Source organism: Saccostrea echinata, unplaced genomic scaffold, assembly GCF_033153115.1.
Source record: "Saccostrea echinata isolate AGI-Se365-2 ecotype Australia unplaced genomic scaffold, CSIRO_AGI_Sech_v1 ptg000025l, whole genome shotgun sequence".
Classification (NCBI taxonomy): Eukaryota; Metazoa; Mollusca; class Bivalvia; order Ostreida; family Ostreidae; genus Saccostrea; species Saccostrea echinata.
Window position 1 is genome coordinate 17,230,827 of NW_026889774.1, and position 22,445 is coordinate 17,253,271.

Consider the following 22,445-nt stretch of genomic DNA (forward strand, 5'->3'; position numbering starts at 1 on the left):
GAGCTAACAAAGCCATTACTTCTTTTCTTTCTTGCTGTATAGATGATTCTACCCATTGAAGGAAGTACGCGTGCTTTTGTTTACCTCTGTTACATACGCTTTATTGGTTTTCACTCCTTAAAGAGAATTCTACACAGGAGATCACTCTCAATCACTATTTTGTAAGTGAAAAAACCCATGTATTAAACCTTTTTTTCTCCGGAAACCTCTGACTTGCCAATGTCCTTAAGTTTTAAATGGGTATATATAGGAAAAATTTTTAAAAACCTTTCAAGATGAGAGCTATATGTATTCATTGGCATCAACATTTTTGACCTTGATCTTTCCCTCGACTTCAAATGTGTGTTTAGCTCAGTTTCAAAGAAGCTATTCAAGATATTTAAATGTTATAAATGCATTTCAATTTTTTTTTAATTTTTATCAAATATCAAATTTATAATTTTTCAGACAGAATTCTTACAAGAAGTGCTCCCTAGAATGGGAGTGTATAATGGATAAAAGCAACTTGATACAATCGCAAATTTCCAGAAAATTACAGTATTTATCAAAATTGAGAAAATATTGTTACTTTATTTTGTTTTGAATATGCTACAGGTGTGAATGACAAAACATCACATTTATTGTGATGTCCATCATCACTCCTGCAGAAATCATTGGTATCATGTGACAAAGATCCAGGGTATTAAGACCACTATGTGGAATGTTTGTGGCCGATTTGATGCTTAGCATCAAAATGTTATCTTTTTACATATATTTTTTGTTATTAAGTCAAAGCATCGGGACTCAGGTGCTTATTGTTGCTCCTATACTAAACCATTATCACCTTACAATGTAATTGTTAAAAGATGACACATTTCTACTACTAACAGTGCTTCAGACACCAGGACATCAAACATAAGCAAAATAGCAGATGTAAAGAGACAGGGGAGACAAAACAAGGAGCAAAAGTTAGTCAGGGAACAAATGAGACTGGAACAGCAACAAAAGAGGAAGGAGAGAAGGGAAAAGGAAAAGGAGATGTCTGACAAAAATAATGAGGGTTTTGTGGCAAACATAGCTGATAGAGAAATCATGTCCATGAGTGAACAGGAACCAGTTTCCAAGACATATGGGAATCAGGGTATGTTAATTTTGTTCATTAAGGATATCAATTACATACAGGTAACTCTCGATACCTCGAAGTCCGCGGGACCGAGGAAAAGCTTCGAGAGATCAAGAGTTCGAGTTTTCAAGAGTCCGGAATTTTCCAGGTTTGTTGACAGGTTTTAAAATTAGTTATTGGATGTAATGATTTTCATGCAGTGCTAACCTTTTACATGTGGTTTTTATAAAACAATGATATTTTTTCATAATTTAGATGAATATTTCATTAAACTGAGTAAAGCAAAAAATGTATATCGTCATTTCATATATATTTATTTATTCTTTGTAATACGGACATAATACTACACATTCGTTACATAAAAAATGACATTTTACAGCAAGTACATAGCATTGCACGACTATTCCAAACATGATCATTGAACGCAATTCTGCATTTATCTAATAATACTCGTCGTATTGACATTGAGGCTGTTTCTGCTTTTGCATATTTCGTTTAACTTTGACACTGACTCGAAATAAAAATTAAATTAGTATTTCGTCTTTTAACCAACTACTACTTTTCACTGACACTGCGTCTCTAAATTATCATAAGACAGTTGTTGATAATTATTTAAATAGCATATAGGCTAAATATGATTAATTATAAACCAATTATCACCTCGCAGCATAAGTGTTACCTGAATAAACATCCCGTTCCTCGAGACCGGCGACTTCTGCCTGTGCCCATTTAAATGTCCAGGTAAAGGTGCTAATTATATAACCTTGTATACACATAGCCACTTCGAGGTATCGAGGGTAAATTCCAATAGAATATGCATAGCGGGACCTCATTTTGACTTCAAGGGATCAAGGGTTTCGAGAGATCAAGAGTTCGAGAAATCAAGAGTAAATTTGGTTAGTTATTTAGGGGAAAACTCACTTCGAGCGATCAAGAACTTCGAGAGATCGAAGTTCGAGCCATCAAGAGTTACCTGTATTTGAGTAGCTTTTTTCACATTCTTCAATTTTTTTTTCTTTTCAGGTCATTGTGGGGACGTTTTGAAATTTAAACTTTTTAACATTCTAAAATTATTTACTGATATTCTCTGAAATTGCTGAGCTCATTTTAACCATATTAGTGGAGCCTGTTTATAGATAAAGGAACAATCAATGTGCATATCAACATCCCTTGCCACGTAGGGTCCTGTGTTAAGGCCAGAAAAATATTAAGTACACTATGTTTTTAACTCATGTGAGCCAAAATTTCTCCATAGTCTTTCATTCTTCTGCATTGTCACAAATATTTCACATTTTATATCTTCTTCTCCATAATCACTGGGCCAATTTCAACAAAACTTGGCACAGTGTATTTTTTTGTAAAAAAGGATTCAATTTTGTTCAAATGAATTAAGGACAACAACCTCTTCCAAGGAAAGATAAATAAGAATAGTGAAGATTGGGTAGGGTCATTTAAAAAAATTTTTTTCAAGAACTGCTGAGCCAGAAAAAACTTCCTGACATAGAATAGACACAGGTTTGTTCAAATCATGACCCCCAAGGTTAGGGTCAATCCACTATAGGAGATCAAAGCTTTACGCTGGAATACACAGGAAAATAGATCTTTAAAAATATTTTTTCATCAACAGCAAAGCCATAATTAGTCATATTTATTTAGAAGCATCCTCCAGTAGTATAGATTCAAGTTTGTTCAGATTATGAACATTTGGAAAGGGGGGGGGGGGGGAGGTTGGGTTAGGATTGCACTCAGAGATGGGGTCAATTACTTTAAAAAGTAATTAATTTAATTACAATTGTTTTGACTTTATTTTCAATTTAATTACAGTTAAATTACAGACCTTATAAGACATGTAATTAATTAATTTACAATAACTTTGCAAAAGTAATTAATTAAATTACAAATTTTATTTTTAATTTTTTTTGAACATTTTAGAAATCCTTGTGAATGATTATATACAGAACATCATTCATATGTACATAAGCTCAGTCTCTTTGCAAACAGTGCAAGAAAAATATTACTAAAGGCTTTGTGTATATTTGTGGTTTTATAACTTTTATTTACAAAACCTTAAAGAACTAGTAGACTAATTGTTCTCAAACAATTAGAGGTCTTTCCACCTTCTTTAAATTTCTTAAATTTTCTATATTTTACTGTCTAATTAAAAGTTAATTCTTATGCAAAAGGAATTCAGATATGGCTTGAAAGATAGAAAAAATGAAAATTCTAATAATTTTGAAATGACCTTAACCTTTGACCTTCATTAAATTTTCAAGGTCAAAGGTCAAGGGTCACATTGCAATTGACCCCATGCCTCTATGACTTATACATTTAAAGTTATAAGGGTTAATAGTAAGCGCAAAGACGTTAAAGGGCAATAACTCATATAAGGGGTCATCAGATCCTTTTGCACTGAAAAGACTGAACTTGTGTCTAAAGACCCTGAAGACATTACTGAAGGTTACATGTTTCTATGGTTTACGGTTTCAGAGGAGTAGCGATAACAAGGTTTTTCGCACAAGTGGCAATATTTTTTGAAGGTGTTAAGCTTAGGGGATAAGATTGAAATCTTTGAAATAGTTTAAAGAGTACATCTTAAAGATGCAAAGATATAAACTATATGTTGAAAGACAAAAGAGCTATAAAAAGAGCTTAATTTCTCATATTTGGAATGACCTTGACCTCTGACCTTGACATAAACTTTAATGTCTGAGGTCAAGGAATCTAATGCAGTTGGTTTCATGTCTCTACAACTTATCCTTTTGAAAATTTTTCATTATTCGTAAACTTCAAAAACTTTTAGGGGCAATAACTACTTAAAGGGATTGATGAATCCCTCTGCGCTCAAAAGGTCAGAGTGTCTACTGACTTAGTCGAAGATATTGGTGATTGATTAGTATCTCTATGGTTTACGGTTCCTGAGGAGTAGCAATAACAAGCTTATATTGCGAAAGGGGTAATAATTCTTGGAGGGGTCAAAGTTCATATACGCAGGGTCAACTGCAAAAATCTTTTAAGGAGTACATTCTCATGGACTATAAATGTTTTTGATAAATCTTGAAACTCAAAAACACACTTGGTGGAAAAATAATAATAACTAGTAGACTAATTGTTCTCAAACAATTAGAGGTCTTTCCACCTTCTTTAAATTTCTTAAATTTTCTATATTTTACTCTCTAAAGATAAATTTTATGCAAAAAGAATTCAGAAATGGCTTGAAAGATAGAAAAAAATGAAAATTCAATAATTTTGAAATGACCTTAACCTTTGACTTTCATTGAATTTTCAAGGTCAAGGGTCACATTGCAATTGACCCCATGCCTCTATGACTTATACATTTAAAGTTATAAGGGTTAATAGCAAGCGCAAAGATGTTAAAGGGTGATAACTCATATAAGGGGTCATCAGATCCTTTTGCACTGAAAAGATTGAAGTTGTGTCCAAAGACCCAGAAGAAATTAGTGTAGGTTTCGTGTCTCTACGGTTTACTGTTTCTGAGGAGTTGCGATAACAAGGTTTTTCGCACAAGGGGCAATAACTTTTTTCAAAGACATTGATGAAGGTTTCGTACCTCTGCGGTTTACGGTTTCGGAGGAGTAGCGATAACAAGGTTTTTAGCAAAAGGGGCAATAACTGTGAAAGGGGTCACAGGACACACGCGTTGGGTCATTTTTCAAAATAACTTTAGATGTCGAGTATTATGAAATATAAAGTTTGTCGATAAGTCTTTCAGTGTCAAAAGTCCTAGCGGAAAAAAAATAATAATAAACATAAACATTTCAAGAGGTCTTTCCACAGAAAGGTGGAAAGACCTAACTAGTAGACTAATTGTTCACAGAACAATTAGAGGTGTTTCCACCTTTCTAAATGTTTCCATGTAATTTGGGTTGTAAAAAAAGAAGAAAAATGCTATAGTCAGCGCTACACGAACACAGAAACAAACTAGTAGACTAATTGTTCACAGAACAATTAGAGGTCTTTCCACCTTCTTTAGGTTTCTTTAATTTATATATTTTTCTCTCTAAAGTTAATTTTTATCCAAAAAGAATCCATAAAGGCTTGAAAGATTAAAAAAATGAAAATTTTAAAAATTTTGAAATGACCTTGACCTTTAACCTTTTCCGCATATTGAAGGTCAAAGGTCATGAATCACATTGCAATTGGTCTCATGCTTCCACGACTTTTAGTTTTAAAGTTACAAGGTTTAATAGTAAGCGCAAAGACGTTAAAGGGTGATAACTCATATAAGGGGTCATCGGATCCTTTTGCACTGAATAGATTGAAGTTGTGTCTAAAGACCCTGAAGACATTAGTGAAGGTTTGATGTCTCTACAATCTACGGTTTCAGAGGAGTAGCGATAACAATGTTTTTCGCACAAGGGGCAATAACTTTCAAAGGGGTTAAGCTTAGGGGACAAGAATGATATCTTTGAAATAGATTTAAGAGTACATATTAATGATGCAAAGATATTTAGGATATGTTGAAAGACAAAAGATCTATAAAAAGAGCTTAATTTCTCATATTTTGAATGACCTTGACCTTTGACCTTTGCATATATTTGAAGGTCAAAGGTCATTGAATCCTATGCAGTTGGTCCCATCTCTCTACAACTTATCGTTTTGAAAATTTTTAATTATTCGTAAGTTTCATAAACTTTCAGGGGCAATAACTCATAAAAGGGGTTGACGAATACTTTCGCAATGAAAAGACTGAAGAGTCCCCTCAATTAGTCGAAGACATTGGTGAAGGTTCCGTTCCTCTACGGTTTATGGTTTCGAAGGAGTAGCGATAACAAGCTATTCTTGCGAAAGGGGCAATAACTTCGTAGGAGGTCATAGGTCAAACACGGGGGGTCGTTTTTCGGAATAACTTTTGATATCCAGTATCATGACCTATAAAGTTTTTCGATAAGTCTTGCAGTTTCAAAAGTCCGGGAAGAAAAATAATAATAACTAGATACTTATTGCCTAGGCAATAACAGGTCTTCAGTTTTCTTGACTTCTTTGAAAACCAAACACAATTTTCTCAATAAGATTACTCTAAATAATTAACAAAAGTTATCTCAAGGCTCTCAAAGATATGTAGATACAGATAAAAACAAACGGAATTACTTTTCTGTTTTCTTTATGTACTTCGTCATGAACGAAAGTGTTCCAAACGAATAAAATATTCATTCTACACCTAAATTATTCACAACTGATCATCCCTAAATGTTTCCATGAAAAACTACTCATGTTTGAGACAACTTCAGGTTTTTTTGTTGGCACTTCCGATGTAAATAATTTGCATGGTCATGGTCTATCTAACATCTGCATTAGTCAAACTTTTCTGTAAAAAGAAAAAAACTTTAAAAATTCACTTTTTTGCATCGCTTCCTGTCACGACCGGAAGTGACGGCAACGTACGTTTTTTACATAATGTAAGTAAACTGGTGACTGGCTATCAGTTCTGAAAGTTTTAGACTTCATTCATGTACCGTTTTGAGCAATAAGGTGAACAAAATCTCAATTTGAGGACAGAAAAACACGCGACCGGAAGTGCATTTTCCTAAGATGGTTGACTTCACACTAGACAATTGCAGTCTCAAATAACATTTTGTGAAAATCATTTCAAAAACTTTATCAATAAGTGATATTTTTGTGACAGTTAAAAATCCCAATTACATAGTTTCTCTCTTATAACCGGAAGTTGTCGTTTTTTGTTTCCAGTGAGACCAACACATATAGAAACTGTGAAAGAGATTCAATTATATGATGCAAGTTTTATTTTAAAAGAGAAAAGTTTAAACTTTTGATTTCTTTGATCACTTCCTGTAACGACCGGAAGTGACGGCTGACGCTATTAACCCAACGGTTTTTGCCTACTCATTTTGCTCTATTACTCGTATCAGTTTGGTGTCTTAATCTCTTACCGTTTCTGAGATCTCACTTTGACAAGTTCTCATTTTGCGGACAGTAAAACACGCGACCGGAAGTGAATTTTACCAAGATATTTGACGTTACTCTAGACATTTGCAGTCTAAATAACATATCTAAAAATCATTTCAAATACTTTATCCATAAGCGATATTTATGGGAAAGTAAAATACTCAAATTATGTAGTTTTTCGCTTGTAACCGGAAGTTGGCGTTTCTGTTTCCGGTGGGACCAACATATTTCGAAACTGCAAAACAGACGCAATAATGTGATGCAAGATTTGATTAAAATAAGAAAAGTTGAAATTTTCGATTTCTTTTATCACTTCCTGTGACGACCGGAAGTGACGGCTGACGGATTTGAACATGTTCCACAAATGTACTTGTCATGATCTATAATCCCTGAAAGTTTGAGGTCTTAATCTTTTACTGTTTCTGAGATATCGTCCGGACATGATATCTTTTGAAAAAACGGAAATTGGACATATCTGACGACTGAAAGTGAATTTTGCAAAATCCTTAAAAATGTTTTTAGTTTATTTTATTTGTCATAATCCCTGAATGTTTCAAGAAAATCCATTGAGCCATCTCTGAGAAATCGCTTGGACAAAAAACGGGAAAAAAATAATAATAATAATAAACAGTAGAATCACTATAAGGTCTTCCGTCTGAAACGGAAGACCTTAATAATAATAACTAGTAAACTAATTGTTCAGAGAACAATTAGAGGCCTTTCCACCTTTTTAAGTGTTTCCGTGTCATTTGGGCTGAAAAAAAAAAGAAAAAAAATGCAACCCCCCCCCCCAAAAAAAATTGCTCCTCCAGCTGGGCTCGAACTCAAAACCCTTGGATTGAAAGGCAGGTGCACTAACCATTAGGCCACGCATTGCGATAACATCAGTAAGTTAAAATGTTTAGGAGTATAGAATAAATGCAAGCGTATTTTTAGAATCGGTAGGGGAAGAAAGAAGTTCCGTTAAAGGAAATAGTTCCTGAACTTGCAAGCAGTATATAAAATAACAAGGGACGGGCTGCGTGAGAAAACGTTAACACTGTTCCCTAATGAAAATGTATTAATGGACTGTAGCCCGATTCATCGATATTGTGAGCATGCTGAATTTTTTGTAAATAGCTTTGTTGTAAGCTTAAAAGATCGGGTTCGGATTTTAACATTTCTGACTGAATATCCTGAAATAAGTAGGAAACATTTAAATAAGCATTTCTTTGGGTTAAATTAAATATGTGTAGCACAAATTAAACTCCCAGCATGCATTTTTAGAAGGGAAACACGACAATGAAAGCGAAAATTGTTTTTTTTATATATCGAAAATCGCTATTTCTGGAAACTGATTAATTCTAAATAAAAATCAAATAAATTCCAAATGTAAAAGAAAGAGAGAATGCTTGGTATTAAAATGTCGTATCATATCAGGAGAATTGAATGCTACTATCGACATCTGAAGAAATAGCCGATAAAAGGTTTAGATCATTTCTTCGTTCAAATGCACTTAAATTTCAAACACAACAGAACTTGTAGTTTTTGCCGTGAAACTTCATGACTTCTATAAACTTATAAGACTCACCGTAAAACTCTCCAGAAAGTTTCTCTGAGGTCTATACTACATTTTTACCGAATTTGGTGTCGATCCGAGGTCTGGTTTGAATTCTAGAGTAATATTCTACGTTGTTGTTGATGTGATTTTTTTTTTTTTTTTTTTTTTTTTTTTTAAGAAGGGGGGATGAATTATTTATTTTATCCTCTTTTAAACTAAGAATTGTAACTACTTCCACATCCTTAAGCCTCATTGTGACCTTTGGGTCATGGTCAAAGGTCAAGGTCAAAGGTCATTACAAAAAAAAAAAAAAAAAAAAAAAAAAAACCACCAAGAAATCTTTACTTTCTATGTTTTTACCTGATACTGGAGCTGGATGCATGTCCTTACTTTTCCATTTGACCCAAGGTCAAGGTCAAAGGTCAAGGTTCAAGGTCATTTGGTGAATTGCTATATTTCACACATATATAAGGAATTTCTTATGTTTTTAAATGACCTTGACCTTTGACCTTGACCTATATTTCAAGGTCAAACGTCAAACATGTCCATGCAGTTGATCCCCTGTCTCTAGGACAGACCCTTTGAAAAAAAGATCATTAAATGTAAGCAGCGAAAACTTTCAGGGACATTAACTCATACAAGGGGCCGAAGAATCCTTTCGCACTGCATAGGTTGAAGAGTGTACTAAATAAGTCGAGGACACTGATTTTCTCAAAAGCTAATTTTCTCATATTTTGAATGACCTTGACCTTTGACCTCTAAATTTCCGGGGACTAGTATGAAATCTTTGAAATAGTTTTAAGAGGACATATTAATGATGCAAAGATATTTAATATATATTGAAAGACAAAAGAGATATAAAAAGAGCCTAATTTCTCATATTTTCAATGACCTTGACCTTTGACCTTTGCATATATTTTAAGGTCAAAGGTCAATGAATCTTATGCAGTTGGTCCCATGTCTCTACGACTTATCGTTTTGAAAATTTTTAATTATTCGTAAACATCAAAAACTTTCAGGGGCAATAACTCATAAAAGGGGTGGACGAATACTTTCGCAATGAAAGGATTGAAGAGTCCCCTCAATAAGTCGAAGACATTGATGAAGGTTTCGTACCTCTACGGTTTACGGTTTCGAAGGAGTAGCAATAACAAGGTTTTTCGTACAAGGGGCAAGAACTCTGAAAGGGGTCATAGGTCATACTCGTTGGGTAGTTTTTCGAAATAACTTTTGATGTCGAGTATCATGAACTATAAAATTTTTTGATAAGTCTTTCGGTTCAAAAGGCGGTAGCGGAAAAATAATAATAATAATAATAACTAGTAGACTAATTGTTCACAGAACAATTAGAGGTCTTTCCACCTTTTTAAGTGTTTCTATGTAATTTGGGCTGTAAAAAAAGAAGAAAACTGAAAAAAAAAAAAAAAAAAAAAAAAAAAAATTGTTCTTCCAGCAGGGATCGAACTCGAAACCCTTAGCTTGAAAGGCAGGCGCGCTAACCACTACGCCACCAATTCCGATGAAGATGTATGCAGTAAACTACCTATTTAAGAATAAAAAATTGTTGTACAATGTAGTTATCGGAATTGAATAGTTTTGAGAAACATGTTTCCATATCATTTGGCTTTCAAAAGAACAGAAGAAAGAAAGAAAGAAGAAGAAAAAGAAGAAAAAAGCAAGAAAATAAATAAAAAATCAAAATTTGTATTTTGCTGTACATTTATTGTCGGGCTCGTTTCTCTGTAGAGTTCAAAAGGTCTTTGCGCATCTCCAAAAAAAGATGTTTTTTTTTTTTTTTTTTTTTTTTTTTTTTTTTTTTTTTTTTTTTTTTTTTTTTTTTGCGATTTAGGGGCCAATTTTTCTCTCTTTCCCCTTCTCTCTTCCTTTTTCTTCTCTCTTCCTTTCTCTCTCTCTCTCTCTCTCTCTCCTTTTTTCTTTTTGCTTCCGTGTTGATGGCATTTGTTTACATAGTTACCATGGAAGTACAATGCATGCATGAAATGTGTTTTACTGTGCATATCGTAATTCTATTTTTGTGCACTGTGCATTCGAAGGTTTAATTTGAGGTGTTAAATGTTCTGATTTAGTTAAACTACTTAGTAAAGTGCCGATGAAATAAATCGGACTCGAGGCTAATGGTATGTAGGTCGTCATATAGGAAAACATGGACTGGACTCAAAGCGACCTGACTGCGGATCCTAAGATTGTTGCAGGCTCAGTAAGAAGATTCCTGAATGAAACAAGCTTCCATGTGGGTTATATTAAATGCAGCTATGATAAATAAAATGATCTACATGCATTTTAAGAAGAAAACAAGATAATTAAAGCGTGGAATAGTTTATTTCATACATTTATATTGGTTTAACCCCCCCCCCTTTCATATATTCTGTATTTCTCGTATTTTTGATGACCTTGACCTTTGACCTTGACCTAAATTTCAAGGTCAAAGTCTCTAAAGTAGTCGAAGACTTCGGTGAAGGTTTCAATCTTGGTATACGCAATACCAAGATTGAAAAGTCTTCTCAAGTAGTCGAAGACTTCGGTGAAGGTTTCGTAACTCTAGGGTTTACGGTTTCGGAGGAGTAGCGATAACAAGGATTTATTGCGAAAGGGGTTATAACTCCTCGAGGGTTCAAAGTTCATATACGCAGGGTCAACTGCAAAAATCTTTCACCAAGTACATTCTTATGGACCATGAATCTTTTCGATAAATCTTGAAACTCAAAAACACGCGGCGGAAAAATAATAATAATAACTAGTAGACTAATTGTTCTCGAACAATTAGAGGTCTTTCCACCTTTAAATTTCATATATTCTTCATCTTTAACTCTCTACTCTTTATTTTTATACAAAAGAAACCAGAAATGGCTTGAGAAATGGAAAAAATGAAAATTTAAAAATTTTGAAATGACCTTGACCTTTGACCTTGAACAAATATTCAAGGTCAAAGGCCAAGGGTCACATTACAATTAACCCCATGCTTCTACCACTTTTAGCTTTAAAGTTATAAGGTTTACTAGTAAGCGCAAAGAAGTTAAAGGGCGATAACTCATATAAGGGGTCATCGGATACTTTCGCACTGAATAGATTGAAGTTGTGTCTAAAGACACTGAATACATTAGTGAAGGTTTCGTGTCTCTGCGGTTTACGGTTTCAGAGGAGTAGCGATAACAAGGTTTTTCGCACAAGGGGCAATAACTTTTAAAAGGGTTAAGCTAAGGGGACAAGATTGAAATCTTTGAAATAGTTTTAAAAGTACATATTAATGATGCAAAGATATACTGTATATGTTGAAAGATAAAAGAGCTATAAAAAGAGCTTTATTTCTTTTATTTGGAATGACCTTGACCTTTGACCTTGACATAAACTTCAAGGTCTAGGGTTAAGGAATCTAATGCAGTTAGTTTCATGTCTCTACGACTTATCGTTTTGAAAATGTTTCATTATTTGTAAACTTCAAAAACTTTCAGGGGCAACAACTCATAAAAGGGCTCAACAAATCCTTTCGTAATGAATAGATTGAAGAGTCTCCTCAATTAGTCGAAGACATTGGTGAAGGTTTCGTACCTCTATGGTTTACGGTTTCAGAGGAGTAGCGATAACAAGGTTTCTAGCGAAAGGGGCAATAACTGTGAAAGAGGTCATAAGTTATACGCTTTGGGTCAAATTTGTTCCTAACTTTTTATGACCTTTACGATCAACGAATAATCTTTTCGATAAACATCGAAACAAAAAATCAGCGGAAGAAGAAGAATAATAATAATAACTAGTAGACTAATTGTTCTCGAACAATTAGAGGTCTTTCCACCTTCTTTAAATTTCATACATTCTTCACATTTAACTCTCTACTGTTTATTTTTATACAAAAGAAACCAGAAATGGATTGAGAGATGGAAAAAATGAAAATTTTAAAAATTTTGAAATGACCTTGACCTTTGACCTTGAACAAATATTCAAGGTCAAAGGTCAAGGGTCACATTGCAATTAACCCCATGCTTCTACGACTTTTAGTTTTAAAGTTATAATGCTTACTAGTAAGCACAAAGACATTAAAGGGCAATAACTCATATAAGGGGTCACCGGATACTTTCGCACTGAATAGATTGAAGTTTTGTCTAAAGACCCTGAGTACATTAGTGAAGGTTTCGTGTCTCTGCAGTTTACGGTTTTGGAGGAGTAGCGATAACAAGGTTTTTCGCACAAGGGGCAATAACTTTTAAAAGGGTTAAGCTTAGGGGACAAAATTGAAATCTTTGAAATAGTTTTAAAAGTACATATAAAAGATGCAAAGATATACTGTATATGTTGAAAGACAAAAGAGATATTAAAAGAGCTTTATTTCTCATATTTGGAATGACCTTGACCTTTGACCTTGACATAATCTTCAAGGTCTAGGGTTAAAGAATCTAATGCAGTTAGTTTCATGTCTCTACGGCTTATCGTTTTGAAATTTTTTCATTATTTGTAAACTTCAAAAACTTTCAGGGGCAATAACTCATAAAAGGGCTCAACAAATCCTTTCATAATGAATAGATTGAAGAGTCTTCTCAATTAGTCGAAGATATTGGTGAAGGTTTCGTAACTCTACGGTTTACGGTTTCGGAGGAGTAGCGATAACAAGGTTTCTAGTGAAAGGGGCAGTAACTGCGAAAGGGGTCATAGGTTATATGCGTTGGGTCAAATTTGCTCATAAATTTTTATGACCGTTATCATGAACAAAAAATCTTTTCGATAAATGTCGAAACAAAAAATCAGCGGAAGAAAAATAATAATAAGAAGAAGAAGAATAATAACTAGTAGACTAATTGTTCACAGAACAATCAGAGGTCTTTCCACCTTCTTTAGGTTTCTTTAATTTATATATTTTTCTCTCTAAAGTTAATTTTTATCCAAAAAGAATCCATAAAGGCTTGAAAGATAAAAAAATGAAAATTTTAAAAATTTTGAAATGACCTTGACCTTTAACCTTTTCCGCATATTGAAGGTCAAAGGTCATGAATCACATTGCAATTGGTCTCATGCTTCCACGACTTTTAGTTTTAAAGTTACAAGGTTTAATAGTAAGCGCAAAGACGTTAAAGGGTGATAACTCATATAAGGGGTCATCGGATCCTTTTGCACTGAATAGATTGAAGTTGTGTCTAAAGACCCTGAAGACATTAGTGAAGGTTTGATGTCTCTACAATCTACGGTTTCAGAGGAGTAGCGATAACAATGTTTTTCGCACAAGGGGCAATAACTTTCAAAGGGGTTAAGCTTAGGGGACAAGAATGATATCTTTGAAATAGATTTAAGAGTACATATTAATGATGCAAAGATATTTAGGATATGTTGAAAGACAAAAGATCTATAAAAAGAGCTTAATTTCTCATATTTTGAATGACCTTGACCTTTGACCTTTGCATATATTTGAAGGTCAAAGGTCAATGAATCTTATGCAGTTGGTCCCATCTCTCTACAACTTATTGTTTTGAAAATTTTTAATTATTCGTAAGTTTCATAAACTTTCAGGGGCAATAACTCATAAAAGGGGTTGACGAATACTTTCGCAATGAAAAGACTGAAGAGTCCCCTCAATTAGTCGAAGACATTGGTGAAGGTTCCGTTCCTCTACGGTTTATGGTTTCGAAGGAGTAGCGATAACAAGCTATTCTTGCGAAAGGGGCAATAACTTCGTAGGAGGTCATAGGTCAAACACGGGGGGTCGTTTTTCGGAATAACTTTTGATATCCAGTATCATGACCTATAAAGTTTTTCGATAAGTCTTGCAGTTTCAAAAGTCCGGGAAGAAAAATAATAATAACTAGTAGACTAATTGTTCTCGAACAATTAGAGGTCTTTCCACCTTCTTTAAATTTCATATATTCTTCACATTTAACTCTCTACTGCTTATTTTTATACAAAAGAAACCAGAAATGGCTTGAGAGATGGAAAAAATGAAAATTTTAAAATTTTTTGAAATGACCTTGACCTTTGACCTTGAACAAATATTCAAAGTCAAAGGTCAAGGGTCACATTGCACTTGACCCCATACTTCTACGACTTTCAGTTTCAAAGTTATAAGATTTAATAGTAAGTGCAAAGACGTTAAAGGGCAATAACTCATATAAGGGGTCATCGGATACTTTCGCACTAAATAGATTGAAGTTGTGTCTAAAGACCCTGAAGACATTAGTGAAGGTTTTGTGTCTCTACAGTTTACGGTTTCGGAGGAGTAGCGATAACAAGTTTTTCAGTAAAAGGGGCAATAACTTTTAAAGGGGTAAATTTCCGGGGACTAGTATGAAATCTTTGAAATAGTTTTAAGAGGACATATTAATGATGCAAAGATATTTAATATATATTGAAAGACAAAAGAGATATAAAAAGAGCCTAATTTCTCATATTTTCAATGACCTTGACCTTTGACCTTTGCATATATTTTAAGGTCAAAGGTCAATGAATCTTATGCAGTTGGTCCCATGTCTCTACGACTTATCGTTTTGAAAATTTTTAATTATTCGTAAACATCAAAAACTTTCAGGGGCAATAACTCATAAAAGGGGTTGACGAATACTTTCGCAATGAAAAGACTGAAGAGTCCCCTCAATTAGTCGAAGACATTGGTGAAGGTTCCGTTCCTCTACGGTTTATGGTTTCGAAGGAGTAGCGATAACAAGCTATTCTTGCGAAAAGGGCAATAACTTCGTAGGAGGTCATAGGTCAAACACGGGGGGTCGTTTTTCGGAATAACTTTTGATATCCAGTATCATGACCTATAAAGTTTTTCGATAAGTCTTGCAGTTTCAAAAGTCCGGGAAGAAAAATAATAATAATAATAATAATAATAATAACTAGTAGACTAATTGTTCTCGAACAATTAGAGGTCTTTCCACCTTCTTTGAATTTCATATATTTTTCATATTTTACTCTCTAAAGTTAATTTTTATAAAAAAAAAAAAAAAAAAAAAATCCATAAATGGCTTGAAAGATGAAAAAAATGAAAATTTAAAAAATTTTGAAATGACCTTGAACTTTGACCTTGAAAAAATATTCAAGGTCAAAGGTCACAGGTCACATTGCACTTAACCCCATGCTTCTACGACTTTTAGTTTTAAAGGTATAAGGTTTAATAGTAAGCGCAAAGACATTAAAGGGCAATAACTCATATAAGGGGTCATCGGATACTTTTGCGCTGAATAGATTGAAGTTGTGTCTAAAGACCCTGAAGACATTAGTGAAGGTTTGAAGTCTCTATGGTTTATGGTTTCGGAGGAGTAGCGATAACAAGGTTTTCAGTAAAAGGGGCAATAACTTTTAAAGGGGTAAATCTTAGGGGACAAGTATGAAATCTTTGAAATAGTTTTAAAAGTACATATTAATTATGTAACAATAGATAATAAATCTTTAAGGACAAAAGAGCTATAGAAGGAAATATATTTTTCATATATGGAATGACCTTGACCTTTGACCTTAATATAAATTTCAAGGTCAAAGGTCAAAGAATCTAATGCAGTTGGTTTTATGTCTCTACGACTTATCGTTTTGAAATTGTTTGATTATTTGTAAACTTCAAAAACTTAAAGGGGCAATAACTCATTGAAGGGGTCAACGAATAGTTTCGCAGTGTAAAGATTGAAGAGTCCCATCAATTAGTAGAAGACATTGGTGAAGGTTCTGTACCTCTACGGTTTAAGGTTTCAAAGGAGTAGCAATAACAAGCTTTATGGTGAAAGGGGCAATAACTGCGTAGGAGGTCAAAGTTCAAACTTTGGGGGTCGTTTTTCGGAATAACTTTTAATATCCAGTATCATGAACTATAAATTCTTTTGATAAGTTTTGCGGTTTCAAAAGTCCTGGTGAGAAATAAAATAATAAACAAAAGCATTTCAAGAGGTCTTTCCACAGAAAGGTGGAAAGACCTAACTAGTAGACTAATTGTTCTCGAACAATTAGAGGTCTTTCAACCTTCTTTAAATTTCACATATTTTTCATATTTCACTCTCTAAACTTAATTTTTATACAAAAAGAATCCATAAATGGCTTGAAAGATAGAAAAAATGAAAATTTGAAAAAAAAATGAAATGACCTTGACTTTTGACCTTGAAAAATATTCAAGGTCAAAGGTCAAGGGTCACATTGCACTTGACCCCATGCTTCTACGACTTTTAGTTTTCAAGTTATAAGGTTTAATATTAAGCGCAAAGACGTTAAAGGGCTATAACTCATATAAGGGGTCATCGGATACTTTCGCACTTAATAGATTGAAGTTGTGTCTAAAGACCCTGAAGACATTATTGAAGGTTTGATGTCTCTACGGTCTACGGTTTCAGAGGAGTAGCGATAACAAGATTTTTTGCACAAGGGGCAATAACTTTCAAAAGGGTTAAACTTAGGGGACAAGAATGAAATATTGTAAATAGCTTAAAGAGTACATATTAATTATGTAGCAATAGATAATAAATCTTTAAGAACAAAAGAGCTATAGAAGGAAATATATTTTTTATATATGGAATGACCTTGACCTTTGACCTTCATATAAATTTCGAGGTCAAAGGTCAAAGAATCTAATGCAGTTGGTTCCATGTCTCTAGGACTTATTGTTTTGAAATTTTTTGATTATTTGTAAACTTCAAAAACTTTCAGGGGCAATAACTCATTGAAGGGGTCAACTAATAGTTTCGCAATGAAAAGATTGAAGAGTCCCCTCAATTAGTCGAATACATTGGTGAAGGTTCCGTACTTCTACGGTTTAAGGTTTCAAAGGAGTAGCGATAACAAGCTTTACGGTGAAAGGGGCAATAACTGCATAAGAGGTCAAAGTTCAAACATGGGGGGTCGTTTTTCGGAATAACTTTTTATATCCAGTATCATGAACTATAAATTCTTTTGATAAGTTTTGCGGTTTCAAAAGTCCTGGTGAGAAATAAAATAATAATAAACATAAGCATTTCAAGAGGTCTTTCCACAGAAAGGTGGAAAGACCTAATAATAAACATAAGCATTTCAAGAGGTCTTTCCACAGAAAGGTGGAAAGACCTAATAATAATAATAATAATAATAAACATAAGCATTTCAAGAGGTCTTTCCACAGAAAGGTGGAAAGACCTAATAATAATAAACAGAAGAAAATCAATAGGTCTTTCCACAGAAAGGTGGAAAGACCTAATAAACAGAACAATTTCAATAGGACTTTCCACAGAAAGGTGGAAAGCCCTAATAAGATGAAAGAGACATCAAAAGCACTGACTTTTTCATGTTTTGAATGACCTTGACCTTTGACCTTGACCTAAATTTCAAGGTCAAAGTCCCTAAAGTAGTCGAAGACACTGTCGAAGTTTCCGCATCTCTACGGTCAATGGTTTCGGAGGAGTAGCCATAACAAGGTTTTTCGCACAAGGGGCAAGAACTTTTTAATGCGTCAGGCTTAGGGGTTGAAAAGTGAAATCTGAAAATAGTTTTAAAAGGACATATGATGTATTTAATGTTATGATATATATGTTGTAAGACAAAAGAGATATAAAAGGAGCTATATTTCTCATATTTAGAGTGACCTTGACCTTTGACCTTGAACAGATTTTGAAGGTCAGATGAAGGAGAATCCAATGCAGTTGGTTTCGTGTCTCTACGATTAATCGTTTAAATTTTTTTCATTATTCGTGAGGAACAAAAACTTTCAGGGGGCAATAACTCTTCAAAGTGCTCGATCTATCATTTCGCAATACCAAGATTGAAAAGTCTTCTCAAGTAGTCGAAGACATCGGTGAAGGTTTCGTAACTCTAGGGTTTACGGTTTCGGAGGAGTAGCGATAAGAAGCAATTCTTGCGAAAGGGGCAATAACTACGAAAGGGGTCATAGGTTATATGCGTTGGGTCAAATTTGTTTATAACTTTTTATGACCTTTACGATGAAGAAGAAATCTTTTCGATGAACCTCGAAACAAAAAATCAGCGGAAGAAAAATAATAATAATAAACAGAAGAAAATCAATAGGTCTTTCCACAGAAAGGTGGAAAGACCTAATAAAACACTAGTAGACTAATTGTTCACAGAACAATTAGAGGTCTTTCCACCTTTTTAAGTGTTTCTATGTAATTTGGGCTGTAAAAAAAGAAGAAAACTGAAAAAAAAAAAAAAAAAAAAAAAAAAAATTGTTCTTCCAGCAGGGATCGAACTCGAAACCCTTAGCTTGAAAGGCAGGCGCGCTAACCACTACGCCACCAATTCCGATGAAGATGTATGCAGTAAACTACCTATTTAAGAATAAAAAATTGTTGTACAATGTAGTTATCGGAATTGAATAGTTTTGAGAAACATGTTTCCATATCATTTGGCTTTCAAAAGAACAGAAGAAAGAAAGAAAGAAGAAGAAAAAGAAGAAAAAAGCAAGAAAATAAATAAAAAATCAAAATTTGTATTTTGCTGTACATTTATTGTCGGGCTCGTTTCTCTGTAGAGTTCAAAAGGTCTTTGCGCATCTCCAAAAAAAGATGGTTTTTTTTTTTTTTTTTTTTTTTTTTTTTTTTTGCGATTTAGGGGCCAATTTTTCTCTCTTTCCCCTTCTCTCTTCCTTTTTCTTCTCTCTTCCTTTCTCTCTCTCTCTCTCCTTTTTTCTTTTTGCTTCCGTGTTGATGGCATTTGTTTACATAGTTACCATGGAAGTACAATGCATGCATGAAATGTGTTTTACTGTGCATATCGTAATTCTATTTTTGTGCACTGTGCATTCGAAGGTTTAATTTGAGGTGTTAAATGTTCTGATTTAGTTAAACTACTTAGTAAAGTGCCGATGAAATAAATCGGACTCGAGGCTAATGGTATGTAGGTCGTCATATAGGAAAACATGGACTGGACTCAAAGCGACCTGACTGCGGATCCTAAGATTGTTGCAGGCTCAGTAAGAAGATTCCTGAATGAAACAAGCTTCCATGTGGGTTATATTAAATGCAGCTATGATAAATAAAATGATCTACATGCATTTTAAGAAGAAAACAAGATAATTAAAGCGTGGAATAGTTTATTTCATACATTTATATTGGTTTAACCCCCCCCCCCCTTTCATATATTCTGTATTTCTCGTATTTTTGATGACCTTGACCTTTGACCTTGACCTAAATTTCAAGGTCAAAGTCTCTAAAGTAGTCGAAGACACTGTCGAAGGTTTCGCATCTCTACGGTCAATGGTTTCGGAGGAGTAGCGATAACAAGGTTTTTCACACAAGGGGCAAGAACTTTTTAATGCGTCAGGCTTAGGGGTTGAAAAGTGAAATCTGAAAATAGTTTTAAAAGGACATATGATGTATTTAATGTTATGTAATATATGTTGTAAGACAAAAGAGATAGAAAAAGAGCTATATTTCTCATATTTAGAGTGACCTTGACCTTTGACCTTGAACAGATTTTGAAGGTCAGATGATGAAGAATCCAATGCAGTTGGTTTCGTGTCTCTACGATTAATCGTTTAAATTTTTTTCATTATTCGTGAGGAACAAAAACTTTCAGGGGGCAATAACTCTTCAAAGTGCTCGATCTATCATTTCGCAATACCAAGATTGAAAAGTCTTCTCAAGTAGTCGAAGACTTCGGTGAAGGTTTCGTAACTCTAGGGTTTACGGTTTCGGAGGAGTAGCGATAACAAGGATTTATTGCGAAAGGGGTTATAACTCCTCGAGGGTTCAAAGTTCATATACGCAGGGTCAACTGCAAAAATCTTTCACCAAGTACATTCTTATGGACCATGAATCTTTTCGATAAATCTTGAAACTCAAAAACACGCGGCGGAAAAATAATAATAATAACTAGTAGACTAATTGTTCTCGAACAATTAGAGGTCTTTCCACCTTTAAATTTCATATATTCTTCATCTTTAACTCTCTACTCTTTATTTTTATACAAAAGAAACCAGAAATGGCTTGAGAAATGGAAAAAATGAAAATTTAAAAATTTTGAAATGACCTTGACCTTTGACCTTGAACAAATATTCAAGGTCAAAGGCCAAGGGTCACATTACAATTAACCCCATGCTTCTACCACTTTTAGCTTTAAAGTTATAAGGTTTACTAGTAAGCGCAAAGAAGTTAAAGGGCGATAACTCATATAAGGGGTCATCGGATACTTTCGCACTGAATAGATTGAAGTTGTGTCTAAAGACACTGAATACATTAGTGAAGGTTTCGTGTCTCTGCGGTTTACGGTTTCAGAGGAGTAGCGATAACAAGGTTTTTCGCACAAGGGGCAATAACTTTTAAAAGGGTTAAGCTAAGGGGACAAGATTGAAATCTTTGAAATAGTTTTAAAAGTACATATTAATGATGCAAAGATATACTGTATATGTTGAAAGATAAAAGAGCTATAAAAAGAGCTTTATTTCTTTTATTTGGAATGACCTTGACCTTTGACCTTGACATAAACTTCAAGGTCTAGGGTTAAGGAATCTAATGCAGTTAGTTTCATGTCTCTACGACTTATCGTTTTGAAAATGTTTCATTATTTGTAAACTTCAAAAACTTTCAGGGGCAACAACTCATAAAAGGGCTCAACAAATCCTTTCGTAATGAATAGATTGAAGAGTCTCCTCAATTAGTCGAAGACATTGGTGAAGGTTTCGTACCTCTATGGTTTACGGTTTCAGAGGAGTAGCGATAACAAGGTTTCTAGCGAAAGGGGCAATAACTGTGAAAGAGGTCATAAGTTATACGCTTTGGGTCAAATTTGTTCCTAACTTTTTATGACCTTTACGATCAACGAATAATCTTTTCGATAAACATCGAAACAAAAAATCAGCGGAAGAAGAAGAATAATAATAATAACTAGTAGACTAATTGTTCTCGAACAATTAGAGGTCTTTCCACCTTCTTTAAATTTCATACATTCTTCACATTTAACTCTCTACTGTTTATTTTTATACAAAAGAAACCAGAAATGGATTGAGAGATGGAAAAAATGAAAATTTTAAAAATTTTGAAATGACCTTGACCTTTGACCTTGAACAAATATTCAAGGTCAAAGGTCAAGGGTCACATTGCAATTAACCCCATGCTTCTACGACTTTTAGTTTTAAAGTTATAATGCTTACTAGTAAGCACAAAGACATTAAAGGGCAATAACTCATATAAGGGGTCACCGGATACTTTCGCACTGAATAGATTGAAGTTTTGTCTAAAGACCCTGAGTACATTAGTGAAGGTTTCGTGTCTCTGCAGTTTACGGTTTTGGAGGAGTAGCGATAACAAGGTTTTTCGCACAAGGGGCAATAACTTTTAAAAGGGTTAAGCTTAGGGGACAAAATTGAAATCTTTGAAATAGTTTTAAAAGTACATATAAAAGATGCAAAGATATACTGTATATGTTGAAAGACAAAAGAGATATTAAAAGAGCTTTATTTCTCATATTTGGAATGACCTTGACCTTTGACCTTGACATAATCTTCAAGGTCTAGGGTTAAAGAATCTAATGCAGTTAGTTTCATGTCTCTACGGCTTATCGTTTTGAAATTTTTTCATTATTTGTAAACTTCAAAAACTTTCAGGGGCAATAACTCATAAAAGGGCTCAACAAATCCTTTCATAATGAATAGATTGAAGAGTCTTCTCAATTAGTCGAAGATATTGGTGAAGGTTTCGTAACTCTACGGTTTACGGTTTCGGAGGAGTAGCGATAACAAGGTTTCTAGTGAAAGGGGCAGTAACTGCGAAAGGGGTCATAGGTTATATGCGTTGGGTCAAATTTGCTCATAAATTTTTATGACCGTTATCATGAACAAAAAATCTTTTCGATAAATGTCGAAACAAAAAATCAGCGGAAGAAAAATAATAATAAGAAGAAGAAGAATAATAACTAGTAGACTAATTGTTCACAGAACAATCAGAGGTCTTTCCACCTTCTTTAGGTTTCTTTAAT

The 22,445-nt window shown here is 33.9% G+C and overlaps 1 protein-coding gene across 2 annotated transcripts in view; it reads left to right on the forward strand.

The window, feature by feature from the left end:
• Nucleotides 1-22,445, forward strand: part of LOC133192068 (protein-associating with the carboxyl-terminal domain of ezrin-like) — a 474,471-nt gene that overhangs the window by 399,140 nt on the left and 52,886 nt on the right. For both annotated transcript variants that reach the window (XM_061327911.1, XM_061327912.1), the window contains one exon: nucleotides 870-1,120. In XM_061327911.1, coding sequence (XP_061183895.1) covers nucleotides 870-1,120 — 251 coding nt within the window. The remainder of the gene's footprint in view (nucleotides 1-869; nucleotides 1,121-22,445) is intronic.